The following is a 14,331-nucleotide window of genomic DNA, read 5'->3' as shown; positions in this document are numbered from 1 at the left end:
CCATGACCTAGCTATTGTAAATAGTGCAGCAGTGAACATTGGGGTGCATGTGTCTTTTTGAATTATGGTTTTCTCTGGGTATGTGCCCAGTAGTGAGACTGCTGGGTCATATGGTACTTCTATTTTTACTTTTTTAAGGAACCTCCATACTGTTCTCCATAGTGGCTGTTATCGATTTACATTCCGACTAACAGTGCAAGAGGGTTCCCTTTCTCCACACCCTCTCCAGCATTTGTTTGTAGATTTTCTGATGATGCCCATTCTAACTGGTGTGAGGTGATACTTCATTGTAGTTTTGATTCGCATTTCTCTAATAGTTAGTGATGTTGAGCAGCTTTCAATGTGCCTCTTGGCCATCTGTATGTCTTCTTTGGAGAAATGTCTATTTAGGTCTTCTGCCCATTTTCTCATTGGGTTGTTTCTTTTTTTAATATTGAGCTGCATGAGCTGTTTGTATATTTTGGAGATTAGTCCTTTGTCCATTGATTCGCTTGCAAACATTTTCTCCCATTCTGAGGGTTCTCTTTTCATCTTGTTTATAGTTTCCTTTGCTGTGCAAAAGCTTTTAAGTTTCATTAGGTCCCATTTGTTTATTTTTGTTTTTATTTCCATTTCTCTAGGAGGTGGGTCAAAAAGGATCTTGCTGTGATTTATGTCATAAAGTGTTCTGCCTATGTTTTCCTATAAGAGTTTGATAGTGTCTGGCCTTACATTTAGGTCTTTAAAACATTCTGAGTTTATTTTTTTGTATGGTGTTAGGGAGTGTTCTAATTTCATTCTTTTACATGTAGCTGTCCAGTTTTCCCAGCACCACTTATTGAAGACACTGTCTTTTCTCCATTGTATATCCTTGCCTCCTTTGTGTCATAGATTTGTTGACTATAGGTGTGTAGGTTTATCTCTGGGCTTTCTATCCTGTTCCACTGATCTATATTTCTGTTTTTGTGCCAGGACCATATTGTCTTGATTACTGTAGCTTTGTAGTATAGTCTGAAGTGAGGGAGTCTGATTCCTCCAGCTCCGTTTTTTTCCCTCAAGACTGCTTCGGCTATTTGGGGTCTTGTATCTCCATACAAATTTTAAGATTTTTTTGTTCTAGTTCTGTAAAAAATGCCATTGGTAATTTGATAGGGATTGCATTGAATCTGTAGATTGCTTTGGGTAGTATAGTCATTTTCACAATGTTGATTCTTCCAATCCAAGAACATGGTACATCTCTCCATCTGTCTGTGTCATCTTTGATTTCCTTCATCAGTGTCTTATGGTTTTCTGAGTACAGGTCTTTTACCTCCTTAGGTGGGTTTATTCCTAGGTATTTTATTCTTTTTGTTGCAATGGTGAATGGGATTGTTTCCTTAATTTCTCTTTCTGATCTTTCGTTGTTAGTATATAGGAATGCAAGAGATTTCTGTGGATTAATTTTGTATCCTGCTACTTTACCAAATTCATTGATTAGCTCTAGTAGTTTTCTGGTGGCAGTTTTAGGATTCTCTATGTATAGTATCATGTCATCTGCAAACAGTGACAGTTTTACTTCTTCTTTTCCAATTTGTATTCCTCTTATTTCTTCTTCTTCTCTGATTGCCGTGGCTAGGACTTCCAAAACTATGTTGAATAACAGTGGCCAGAGTGCACATCCTTGTCTTATTCCTCATCTTAGAGGAAATGCTTTCAGTTTTTCACCATTGAGAAGGATGTCTGCTGTGGGTTTGTCATATATGGCCTTTATTATGTTGAGGTAGGTTCCCTCTACACCCACTTTCTGTAGAGTTTTTTATCATAAATGGGTGTTGAATTTTGTCAAAAGCTTTTTCTGCATCTATTGAGATGTTCATATGGTTTTTCTTCTTCAATTTGTTTATATGGTGTATCACATTGATTTGTGTATATTGAAGAATCCTTGCAACCCTGGGATAAATCCCACTTAATCATGGTGTATGATCCTTTTAATGTGTTGTTGGATTCTGTTTGCTAGGATTTTGTTGAGGATTTTTGCATCTATATTCATCAGTGATATTGGTCTGTAATTATCTTTTTGTAGTATCTCTGTCTGGTTTTGGTATCAGGGTGATGGTGGCCTCACAGAATGAGTTTGGGAGTGTTCCTTCCTCTGCAATTTTTTGGAAGAGTTTGAGAAGGATGGGTGTTAGCTCGTCTCTAAATGTTTGATGGAATTCACCTGTGAAGCCAGCTGGTCCTGGACTTTTGTTTGCTGGAAGATTTTTAATCACCATTTAAATTTCATTACTTGTGATTGGTCTGTTCATATTTTCTGTTTCTTCCTGGTTCAGTCTTGGAAGGTTATACCTTTCTAAGAATTTGTCCATTTCTTCCAGGTTGTCCATTTTATTGTCATAGAGTTGCTTGTAGTAGTCTCTTAGGATGCTTTGTATTTCTGCGGTGTCTCTTGTAACTTCTTTTTCATTTCTAATTTTATTGATTTGAGTCCTCTCCCTCTTTTTCTTGATGAGTCTGGCTAATGCTTTATCAATTTTGTTTATCTTCTCAAAGAACCAGCTTTTACTTTTATTGATCTTTGCTACTGTTTTCTTTGTTTCTATTTCATTTATTTCTGCTCTGATCTTTATGACTTCTTTCCTCCTACTAACTTTGGGTTTTGTGTGTTCTTCTTTCTCTAGTTCCTTTAGGTGTAAGTGGAGATTGTTTATTTGAGATTTTTCTTGTTTCTTTAGGTAGGCTTGTATAGCTATAAACTTCCCTCTTAGAACCGCTTTCGCTGCATCCCATAGGTTTTGGGTCGTCGTGTTTTCATTGTCATTTGTCTCTAGGTATTTTTTTATTTCCTCTTTGATTTCTTCAGTGATCTCTTGGTTATTTAGTAACGTATTGTTTAGCCTCCATGTGTTTGTCTTTTTTACGTTTTTTTCCCTGTAATTCATTTCTAATCTCATAGCATTGTGGTCAGAAAAGATGCTTGATATGATTTCAATTTTCTTAAATTTACTGAGGCTTGATTTGTGACCCAAGATGTGATCTATCCTGGAGAATGTTCCGTACGCACTTGAGAAGAACGTGTAATCTGCTGTTTTTGGATGGAATGTCCTATATATATCAATTAAATCTATCTGGTCTATTGTGTCATTTAAAGCTTCTGTTTCCTTATTTATTTTCATTTTGGATGATCTGTCCATTGGTGTAAGTGAGGTGTTAAAGTCCCCCACTATTATTGTGTTACTGTCAATTTCCTCTTTTATAGCTGTTAGCAGTTGCCTTATGTATTGAGGTGCTCCTATGTTGGGTGCATATACATTTATAATTGTTATATCTTCTTCTTGGATTGATCCCTGGATCATTATGTAGTGTCCTTCCTTGTCTCTTGTAACATTCTTTATTTTAAAGTCTATTTTATCTGATATGAGTATAGCTACTCCAGCTTTCTTTTGATTTCCATTTGCATGGAATATCTTTTTCCATCCCCTCACTTTCAGTCTGTATGTGTCCCTAGGTCTAAAGTGGGTCTCTTGTAGACAGCATATATACGGGTCTTGTTTTTGTATCCATTCAGCCAGTCTATGTCTTTTGGTTGGGGCATTTAATCCATTCACGTTTAAGGTAATTATCGATATGTATGTTCCTATGACCATTTTCTTAATTGTTTTGGGTTTGTTTTTGTAGGTCCTTTACTTCACTTGTGTTTCCCACTTAGAGAAGTTCCTTTAGCATTTGTTGTAGAGCTGGTTTGGTGGTGCTGAATTCTCTTAGCTTTTGCTTGTCTGTAAAGCTTTTGATTTCTCCATCAAATCTAAATGAGATCCTTGCCGGGTAGAGTAATCTTGGTTGTAGGTTCTTCCCTTTCATCACTTTAAATATATCATGCCACTCCCTTCTGGCTTGCAGAGTTTGTGCTGAGAAATCAGCTGTTAACCTTATGGGAGTTCCCTTGTATGTTATTTGTCGTTTTTCCCTTGCTGCTTTCAATAATTTTGCTTTGTCTTTAATTTTTGCCACTTTGATTACTATGTGTCTCGGCGTGTTTCTCCTTGGGTTTATCCTGTATGGGACTCTCTGCACTTCCTGGACTTGGGTGGCTATTTCCTTTCCCATGTTAGGGAAGTTTTCGACTATAATCTCTTCAAATATTTTCTCTGGTCCTTTCTCTCTCTCTCTTCACCTTCTGGGACTCCTATAATGCGAATGTTGTTGCGTTTAATGTTGTCCCAGAGGTCTCTTAAGCTGTCTTCATTTCTTTTCATTCTTTTTTCTTTAGTCTGTTCCGCAGCAGTGAATTCCACCATTCTGTCTTCCAGGTCACTTATCCGTTCTTCTGCCTCAGTTATTCTGCTATTGATTCCTTCTAGTGTAGTTTTCATTTCAGTTATTGTATTGGTCATGTCTGTTTGTTCTTTAATTCTTCTAGGTCTTTGTTAAACATTTCTTGCATCTTCTTGATCTTTGCCTCCATTCTTTTCCTGAGGTCCTGGATCATCTTCACTATCATTATCCTCACTTCTTTTTCTGGAAGGTTGCCTATCTCCACTTCATATAGTTGTTTTTCTGGGGTTTTATCTTGTTCCTTCATCTGATACATAGTCATCTGCCTTTTCATTTTGTCTGTCTTTCTGTGAATGCAGTTTTCGTTCCACAGGCTGCAGGATTGTAGTTCTTCTTGCTCCTGCTGTCTGCCCTCTGGTGGATGAGGCCATCTAAGACCTTGTGCAAGCTTCCTGATGGGAGGGAGTGGTGGTGGGTAGAGCTGGGTGTTGCTCTGGTGGGCAGAGCTCTCAGTAAAACTTTAATCTGATTGTTTGCGGATGGGTGGGGCTGAGTTCCCTCCCTGCTGGTTGTTTGGCCTGAGATGACCCAGCACTGGAGCCTACAGGCTCTTTGGTGGGGTTAATGGCAGACTCCAGGAGGGCTCATGCCAAGGAGTACTTCCCAGAACTTCTGCTGCCAGTGTCCTTGTCCCCGTGGTGAGCCACGGCCGCCCCCCACCTCTGCAGGAGACCCTCCAACACCAGCAGGTGCGTCTGGTTCAGTCTCCTATGGGGGTCACTGCTCCTTCCCCCTGGGTCCTGACACACATGCTATTTTGTGTGTGCTCTCCAAGAGTGCAGTCTCTTTTTCCTCCAGTCATGTCGAAGTCCTGCAATCAAATCCTGCTAGCCTTCAAAGTCTGATTCTCTGGGAATTCCTCCTCCCGTTGCTGGACCCCCAGGTTGGGAAGCCTGACGTGGGCCTCAGAACCTTCACTCAAGTGGATGGACTTCTGTGGTATAAGTGTTCTCCAGTTTGTGAGTCACCCACCTAGCAGTTATGGGACTTGATTTTATTGTGATTGCGCCCCTCCTACCTTCTCACTGCAGCTTCTCCTTTGTCTTTGGATGTGGGGTATCTTTTTGGTGAGTTCCAGTGTCTTCCTGTCGATGACTCTTCAGCAGTTAGTTGTGATTCCGGTGCTCTCGCAAGAGGGAGTAAGCGCATGTCCTTCTACTACGCCACCTTGAACCAATCTCTTACCACTGATACATTTTAATATTAAAACATGTACAAAGTGCACATGAATATTCAATCCTCATCTACGTATTTACCTGTATAACTTTTCAGTACTTTGGAATTCAGCAAATTAACCGTGAAGGTCTCCCTACGACCTCATGTCCATCTCAACGTGGAGAAAACCACCTCTGTATCACTAAGCTGCTGTTAAAGCCCACGAGGAGGTAAGCCCCGACGTGGATGTCACGTTTGAGACATCCCTGTTTGCAGCACGGTCAGATATCCAGCAAATAGTGTGTGTTCAGTGAGCAGTCGTTCACAATGACAGCAACGTTAGCAACAAAAGTGGACCTTTTGGTAGTCAACATCACTCAACAACCCAGAAAACTGGTCTCCAAGAGCTATTTTCTTAAACTTTTCCAAGCAGAAAGTAAATAAATATGAAAAATGTTAAAGGTTTAAGGTGAAAGTGAAGAGGAAATGAGACACTTATTTACTTTGTGAACTTTCAACTTCAAATTATTCATCCTGCTTGTAAAATACAGTTTTTAGTTCTCCTCTGGAATGGAACCTTGAACAAAAGGAAAGATGGATTTCATATTCTGGTGTAGGTATGGAGAATGGTGCCAGAATCCACGAGCCTTTGATCCCAAAGGCTCTTCCAGATAGGTATTTCAACTTGTGACAAGTGCAATAACCAATCCAGAGTCTTTTCACGTCCGCGAACAGGGAATGATTATCCTAGGAGACGTTAGCAATTATTTTCCAGCGTGATGTAAGCTGAGGCAGCAGCGCCAAGCCAGTGTCCTTGTCAAACACACCCCAGCCCCCTGGATTACTTCACTCACGTCACCCTGATTAGGATGCGCGCCGTGTGCTGCTAAATACAATCTGCCACCGAATGCCAAGCACTTCAGAACTAAATTAGGAAATATGTCCAAATACACAGAATGATGCTGAGAGCTGTAAGTGGGTCTCTCTCTTCCTTTATGAGGCATGAGACTCATCGTCAACATAATGCTCTTAAATGAGGCAATTCTATCTCCTAACCCTCCACCTCTGAGAGCAAAATTTAATTCAGGCAGCAAAAGAAAGAATAAAGATGATCAGCATCATAAAAACGTTTTCATGGGTGGAAGTATTTTTGACAGATTCAGGAAGTATGAGACTAAAAACAAATTTTAAAGGGCTATTTGGGCACAAAGGGCCACATTAACAGAGTTGACACTGATCTTTGCCCTGCAACATGATGAAGAGATGAGGCCAGAGCAACTGCTGTTCCATTTGTTTTCTTTTACAATCATATGCCACTTAGCAATGACTACCTTTAAGATCATTTATGCCACTGAAGTATGAGAACCCAAGAATGCAACGTCAACACTTAAGAGTCCATTTTCATCTAAAAGACCTTCAAGCAGCCCTTCTCACCACATACCCCTTGCCCACAAAGACACAGGAATTGATGAAAAAGTACCAAACAACTTCCTGCCCAATCATTCCTACCAGCAATAAGCATGGCCCTTAGGAGATCCCATTAGAGAAGTAACAGGAGAGCAATGGGTTCCTCAACCCATTTCAGAAACTCTCAGCTCCCCAGTAGCCTCCAAGGATAGACCAGCTCAACACAACTCCACAGGTAAAGGAAAAAGCTTAAACCACCTAACTGCTTAAAGAATCAAGGAACGTGGGTGCTGGACAGGAGACCAAAAGTCACATGTCCAACCCTCCTCATTTTACAAAAAAGAGGCAGGTGAGCCTACTGTCTTTAAAGAACCATGGGCTCTCCCTCAAATGGTAGCAAACAAGCTGAGAAGGGGCACATATCAGTGTGTGTTGTAGCTCTGTCCACCCTAATGGTGGTCTGATAAGGCTGTCAGTCCCACTGCACTGATTCTAGGTGAAGCATGGGATTCTAGATGAAGCATGGGATTCTAGATGAGGTCATTCATCCTCAAAGCAGAGAGCTACAAAATAAATGAAGGCAGGACCAAACAGAGCTCTGTTTACTCCTTCTGGCCTCATTTTGTTGTGACCCTTCTGTAAAGCCTGTGAGAGGAAAGATGTTAAGGAACTGCTAGGAGAATGGGATGCACTGCCATCCTCCACTTTCCAAGGAACACCTAATATAGAGGGCAACAGCTATCAAAATCATGAAGGCACAGCCCCCTCTGACCCAGCAAGTCTTTACTTTGAGGAACTAATCCTACAAATACGTTCATGTGGACCAAGTGTTGTTCACAATAGCAAAAGACTGGGAGCAAGCTAACATCCATCAATAGGGGGTAGGGTCGCAGAATTACTTAAGGTACAACTACAAGGTGCAATATCACAAAATCGCAAAAAATAAAAAAACCTATCAGGAAGTTCTTTATTATGTTATAAGAAATGATGAAATGATCTCCAAGAGATTCTGTTGCACAAAAAAGCAAGATGCAGGACAAAAATAGAGTATTTTACTATTTCTATTTTTTAGAAAGAGGGGATTGAGGGCATGTATGGACAATTTGCTTACATATGCATAAAACATCTCTGGAAGGATGTGCAAGACACTGGCAACACTGATTTAGCTGCTCCGGGAAGAGAAACTGGGTGGCGGGTTGAAAAGAGTGGGAAGGAGTCATCCCACTGCACACCCTCCCTTTCACGTCTTTTGATTTCTGAAGCAGGTGAATGCATTACCTAGTCAAAAAATACTTTCTTTTTTTTTTTTTTTAAGATGTTTAAAGATCTGCTCTTTTAAGAAAGAGTGCAAACAGATAATAGCTTTTTTTTGCCTACAACTTTACTTGGCCAAAGAACATGCTGGCAAACCCAAGCATGGCCCCTAATGTACCCGAGCACTAACACTTTCTCTGAGCCTTCCTACCAGAGCTGGAAATGACTGAACCAGCTGTATTCACAAGCTTTTTCTTAAGATTAAATGGATAAACTTCTGCTAAGTTACTTGGTTTCATTTCCTTAGAAAACTATGTATGTTTACTAACAGAGCTAAGTTACTTGACAAATACCCATCTGCTGAAATCTGTGCACAATGTTGTTTTAATGCTCCGATGCCAGGACACAACTGGTGCTCTGTAACTCTCTGTGATAAATACATGACAGGTTGACTAGTAGATATATGAATGGATGAGTCTGAACCATTATTACTGATGCTCAGACAGCTGTGGTGCCTATAAAATGCTAATGTGATCATCATATGGTGTAAAGACATTCTCCAAGTAAACAAAAGTAACACTGCTGAAATACTCCTACAGGTCAGGGAAATTTCAGTTCCTGACGAAAATTCTATTACCAACATTTGAACTTCATGTCTGCTTTTTTTTTTTTTTTTAATATTTATTTATTTGGTTGCACCAGGTCTTAGTTGCGGCAGGCGGACTCCTTAGTTGTGGCTCGAGGGTTCCTTAGTTGTGGCTTGTGGCATGTATGTGGGATCTAGTTCCCTGACCAGGGCTCGAACCTGTGTCCCCTGCATTGGCAGGCGGACTCTTAACCACTGCGCCACCAGGGAAGTCCCCATGTCTGCTTTTATCACAGTTAATCAACAGTGGACTCTAGCTAACCCCCAGTTCTGTATCAGGTACAAAAGAAGATAAACCAGACTCTCTGTTCTCATAAAGCCTTCATCTGAACCCTAAACATACAGGCCCAGAGGCACAGACACAAACCCTCACGTGGACACAGCTCCAGGCAAACTCTACTGCTCTCAGTCTCATACCAACCTAGTAAAACGTGCTGCCAGGCCGGACAGAGACTGACAGGACCAAAGCGTGGAGCTCACAAGCAAGGTGACACAGAGCCTGCACATGAGACTTAAGAATTATGACAGTACATTATGGGATGGCAGGATGCTACTAAAATCTCACAGAGCCACCCATTACATGGCTTAATTCACACAGAAATGCTGGTTTTTCTGAGGAAGCAGAAAATCCATTAAACGTAATCAGATAGAAAGTCCTACCTCTGCAAAAATAAGGGAAGTTTCACAGTTAAAGCTTGGCTTCCCTCACGTTCAAGTGGGTGGCGTTCATGCTGGAAAAGCATCTCAATGCAGAGTTATCACCAGCACTACTAACAACAACCCACCCACCCACACAAGTGTTTGAAGGTTTGGTGGTGTACTCACAAAATATTTGGATGACTAAATGCTACTGTCAGATTTCAAAGAGGCACTTAAACACATTCTTGTAGCAAATTTACTTCCACTCTTAATTTTAAAACACCAATGAAAACTACCCGTTAACAAGTTATTAGAGGGACTATAAACTTTTAAAAATGAATTTTCATCAAACTAACATAAGAATCAGCTAATTATTATAATTAATGCTTTTTAATTGGGTTGGAAATATTGAGAGGCATCCAAAAAAGTGCCTACTTACATCAACACCTAAAGGATGCTCCCAGTCTAATTTTGTGCTGAGCTATCCCTTTAACTGGTTTCTCAAATATATCCACTGCAATTGTATCACTACAGAAATAGATCCACTCAGGTAAGTCAAAGAGAAATAGGACCTGTTAGATGAAAAGTTTATTAAAAATATGAAAAATTTAAACCAGGCTAGGATTAAATAAACTATCACCTCACTACACTGAGAACTCGAGAAATAAGTGAGATAACTGAAACTTGAAAGCATGATGGATGAAAAATTAGAAAGCAAACAGTCTCTCTCCTCTCATCAAATGAGCTCACCAGGGATCAGAAAAGAAAGTGTTTTCAAAGGCTAAGAAAGGAAACTGCCTTAGGAAACCAATTGCTGTCCCTTTCCCCCCACTTCCTGGGAAGACAAAACACAGGAATTATATCATCACAGACTTTCCAGCTAAGATATGCTGAATATACTCCAGCAAAGCAGGCCAACTTGAGCACAAAGGGATCCCTTCTCACAGTGAGACTAAACTAAGCCACATGTATTTTCTACAGCTTTATGTATCTTCCTGGTTGAAGAATATATAATTGGAATCCATGTTGCAAAGCCAGTGAACACCTAGATAGGTGAGATTTGACCTTACAGGTGACTACATAGGAGAAACAAGATGTAAAAATCACAACCAGAGGCTAGACTCAAACTATGAGTGCTAGAAAGAACAGGAAGCACACAGTGATCGCTAACTCTCCAATGCCAGGTACTATGCTTAAAGCTTTACACGTATGTTTTCATTTAATCCTACAATTCTATGAAGTAGGTACCATTATGAACTCCCATTTACAAATGAGGGAACTGAGGCATAATGAGGGTTAAGCAACCTGTTTAAGGTCACACAGGGTAGCAGGTGGTAGGGCTGGAGCTGGAACACAGACGGTGTGCATCCAGAGACTGGCTCTTTTCCAGGTCACAACACTGCTACGTGAAAAGGGCCTCCTTCCTTAGGAGAAGGACGTCGTCAGAGGAGCTGCTGGCTCAGAGAAGTTCCTTCCCGGGATTACAACCACTGCCAGCAAGGTCAAGACCCAGCAAATTGGAGGAAAAGCAAAACAAAACAAACCTTTATCCCTCTCCCCCGATTCCACGGGAAGAGAAAGAGTTCTGTAAGTCAGCTTTAAGACTAAGTACTTGGCCTGCAGTCAGGATGGTAAAATACTAAGTAGTGATAAAATTGAGTCATCATGCAAAGAATTTCGATTAAAAACTTGTCTCCCTGTTTCTGGCTCAAAGAGTATCAGAGGCACTTTTACAAACTGTGGATAAGAATGAATGTAAATTTTGATGCAACCTTTTTAGACGGCAACTTGGCAATGTCCATCAACCCTCTGACCAAGCAACATAATTGCTAGCAATTTATCCTAGAGATTTACAAGTTGCAACATGCACTGCAGCACTGTCTATAACAGCCCAAACAGAGAAAGCAACCTAAATGCCCACTAGTGAGGAGACTGGTTAAGCAGACTACGGGTTGTAAGCATCGCTGGAATTCTAGGGAGAGGGAGCTCACATGGAATGCTCCCCAGGGTACATTACTGAATAAAAACGTTGGGCACAGAGCAGTATGTATACTATGATCTCATTTCAACAAAGGTATGTTTTTTAGTGTATAAATGTACCTATATATGCATTAAAATTTTCTAGATGGATACCTAAAAACTGTTAATAGTTTCTTCTGTGGAATAGGGCTGGGGGAAGGGAAGAGAAAGAAAACAATTACTTATCGTATTATATCATTTAGAAATACCTGAATTTTTTTTAACCAGGCTGATATATATTGCCTGAACACATCTTTTAAAAATATATTAGAGATCTTTAATTTTTAAATTGCCTTTTAAAAAATAAAATCCATGTTCTTTTTTGTTAATTGCACATCTTGCTATTTTTGTACCTTGTTTCCTTCGTACACCCATCCCAGACTCTTCACACCAAAAGCAGCCTGGTTGGCGGAGACATCCAGACATGTGACAGGCTGCCCGTAGACATAATGGAGGGTTCTGGCAGAGTCTTCGGCTTTTAGCAGGTATACCAGATCTCCAGCAGTGGCTACTGCCACAGGATACCTTCCAGTATCTGGAACTATTTCAAGGTAGTCAACCTGTTAAAGAATAAGAGTCATTTTAGTCCTTCAGGTCTCGCCTACAATTCATCCTGACTTGCTCAAAAATACACAATTCCTCCTACACATCAATGAGAAGACCAGCAACCCAAGAGAAAAAGACAGGCCAAGGGCCAGTTCACAGGAAGTGAAACACAGTTGCTACACAAATGAAAAGATGCTCATCGTAAAAGAAACACAACACACTCCTAACAAGAGAAAAGGTGAAAATTCACCAAGATAGCATTTTCATCTGTCATATCAGTAAAGATCAATTAGTCTGATAAGACATTGGGCTGGAAGTGGAGGGGGGACAACCACATTTATGGATCCCATTAAGGTTGGTGGGATGTAATCTGGTCCAAAATCTGGGAACACTTAACACAATGTCAGATGTGCATATGCTCTGACACAGCAAGTCACTTCTAGGAATTTATTTACAAATAAACTCACATTTATGCAAAACGACTGTGTACAACGTTATTTGCTGTAGTACTATTTGGTCATAGCTAAAAACTAGAAAACCCTAAACATGCCTTACTAAGGGACTAATTAAATAACTTACAGTACATCCATGTATTGGAATACCATGTGGTCACAGAAAAAAGCAGGAAGACATCCTTTATAAACTCAAACAAACGGAGTCACCTCTAAGATAAATTTGGGGGAAAAAAGCAAGGTAACAGGATTCACAGCGTGCTACTGCGTGTAAAGGTGGGGCAGAGGAAGCCTGTGACACGCTTGTCTTGTACGTGCACAAATCTAACTAACAACGGCTGCCTTCAGGGAGGGAAATGAGTTGTGGGACAGAGTGGAAGGGAGATTCTCACTGTAAACCTTATTGTGTCTTTTAAATTCTGAACCACGAGGCTAGAATAACTATTCAAAAATAAAAGTTAGTTTTTCTTTTTTTCACAAGAAACTGAATAAATAAAATTCACTCAGTTCCAAATTAGCCAAAATCACATTTTAACATTTGTGCAAATAGCAAAAATGTGTTGCTAAAAGGTTAAGAGCATCCGAGTTACCTACTTTCTCCTGCTTTCAATGCCATCCTAGGGTAGGAAGGCCACTGCAAGCATTTTTATGCCACAGTCCTCCGGCTGCATTACTGCTACTACTTTCTCTAATCTGCATGGGTATGAGGAGCTGCCTTTAAGAATAATTTGCTTTCCTACGTTCGTAAGTGGCATGCTTCCCCCGAGTGCAGTTTACATCAGGTTTTGACCTCCCTGAGTAAATTCTGAGAGTACAAAAGCAGAAGGCAAGCCACCTATGTAATTATGAAAATCCATGGTTCCTGACAAGAAGCCAAACAAGTTCAAAGGCCTGAATCCTGAGAACTGTCCAGAAGCGCTTGAGACAGTAAACATCTGGGTGGCTCTGCTAACCCTAAGGACCCACAGTGTGAGTGGTGGTCCCACATCCCCAGCCGAGGGCCCATCGCGAAGGACGGCTGTTCTAGGCCAGTATTACAAACCTGGGAACACTGCCACTGTGATTCAGGGAGCCTGTCTGAGGAAGACAAAGATGGCCCAGCTACCCAGGCCAGGAGCTGCCTTTTCCAGAGAGAGTACATTCTGTGGCCAGCCCTTACCCAGGGTGAGAAATAATACATAAAGAGCGCTATAACACAGGCCTCCAGCAATGGCTGCTTCATTCCTCTCTCCCCCATCCTAAAAATCACTTCTTGCTTTCCTAAAATCAACATCCTCAGTCTAGCCATTTAATTCACCTTCATGCTGGATGTGTGATAGACCAAGAGGCTCAGACTGACTGCGGTTGTGCCATTTTCTGGGAACTGTAAACTACTTCAGAAAGCTTCCGGTCGGTGCCAGGATGCCACCTTATTGCCAAGGCCGGATTTGCACTTTCTGAGGGGACTCACGTCTCAAGTAATTGTCTGAGTTCATAAAGCTATTGTTGATCTACAGTGTTCTTTAGGCAGAAACCAAATAACAAGCACTATGTAGTTTTGAGAACAGACAGGAATATGGTACTTTCACATTTTTCTAATAAAACCCCAAGAGAAGAAGACAGCATCAGGCAGTTTTGAGAACACTACACTAGAACCGCAGAGGCTGAGCATTAAAGGGACAAGCAGCTTACAGAGGTGAAGCGGTGATGCCATGGCTTTTTAGTTATTCATGTCTAACAAGATTTTCACCAGGGGAAAAGGGAGAGGAACAGGATTTGTTCCAGGTCAGGCCATCAATTCATTATTCAGCGTTGGCTTTTCTGTTCACTCCCCCACCAGTGCCAAAATCAAGTTTGCTTTAAATTAAATCCAAATTCAGCACAGACAGATTTCAGCTCTTCCTTCTTACCACCAAATCATCTCCCACCATGCAAATGTTG

At 40.8% G+C, this 14,331-nt stretch overlaps 1 protein-coding gene across 1 annotated transcript in view; it reads right to left on the bottom strand.

Annotated features, from left to right (window-relative positions):
* FBXW8 (F-box and WD repeat domain containing 8) overlaps nucleotides 1–14,331 on the bottom strand; it is a 123,587-nt gene that overhangs the window by 40,130 nt on the left and 69,126 nt on the right. The window contains exon 7 of the mRNA XM_082355724.1: nucleotides 11,767–11,973. Within this exon, the coding sequence (XP_082211850.1) occupies nucleotides 11,767–11,973 (207 nt within the window). The remainder of the gene's footprint in view (nucleotides 1–11,766; nucleotides 11,974–14,331) is intronic.

The sequence above is a fragment of the Balaenoptera borealis genome (genome assembly GCF_965194805.1).
Source record: "Balaenoptera borealis genome assembly, chromosome: 14".
In the NCBI taxonomy this organism is placed as follows: Eukaryota; Metazoa; Chordata; class Mammalia; order Artiodactyla; family Balaenopteridae; genus Balaenoptera; species Balaenoptera borealis.
Note: the sequence above shows the minus strand (reverse complement) of the source record. Positions and strands in the feature narration are given on the sequence as shown.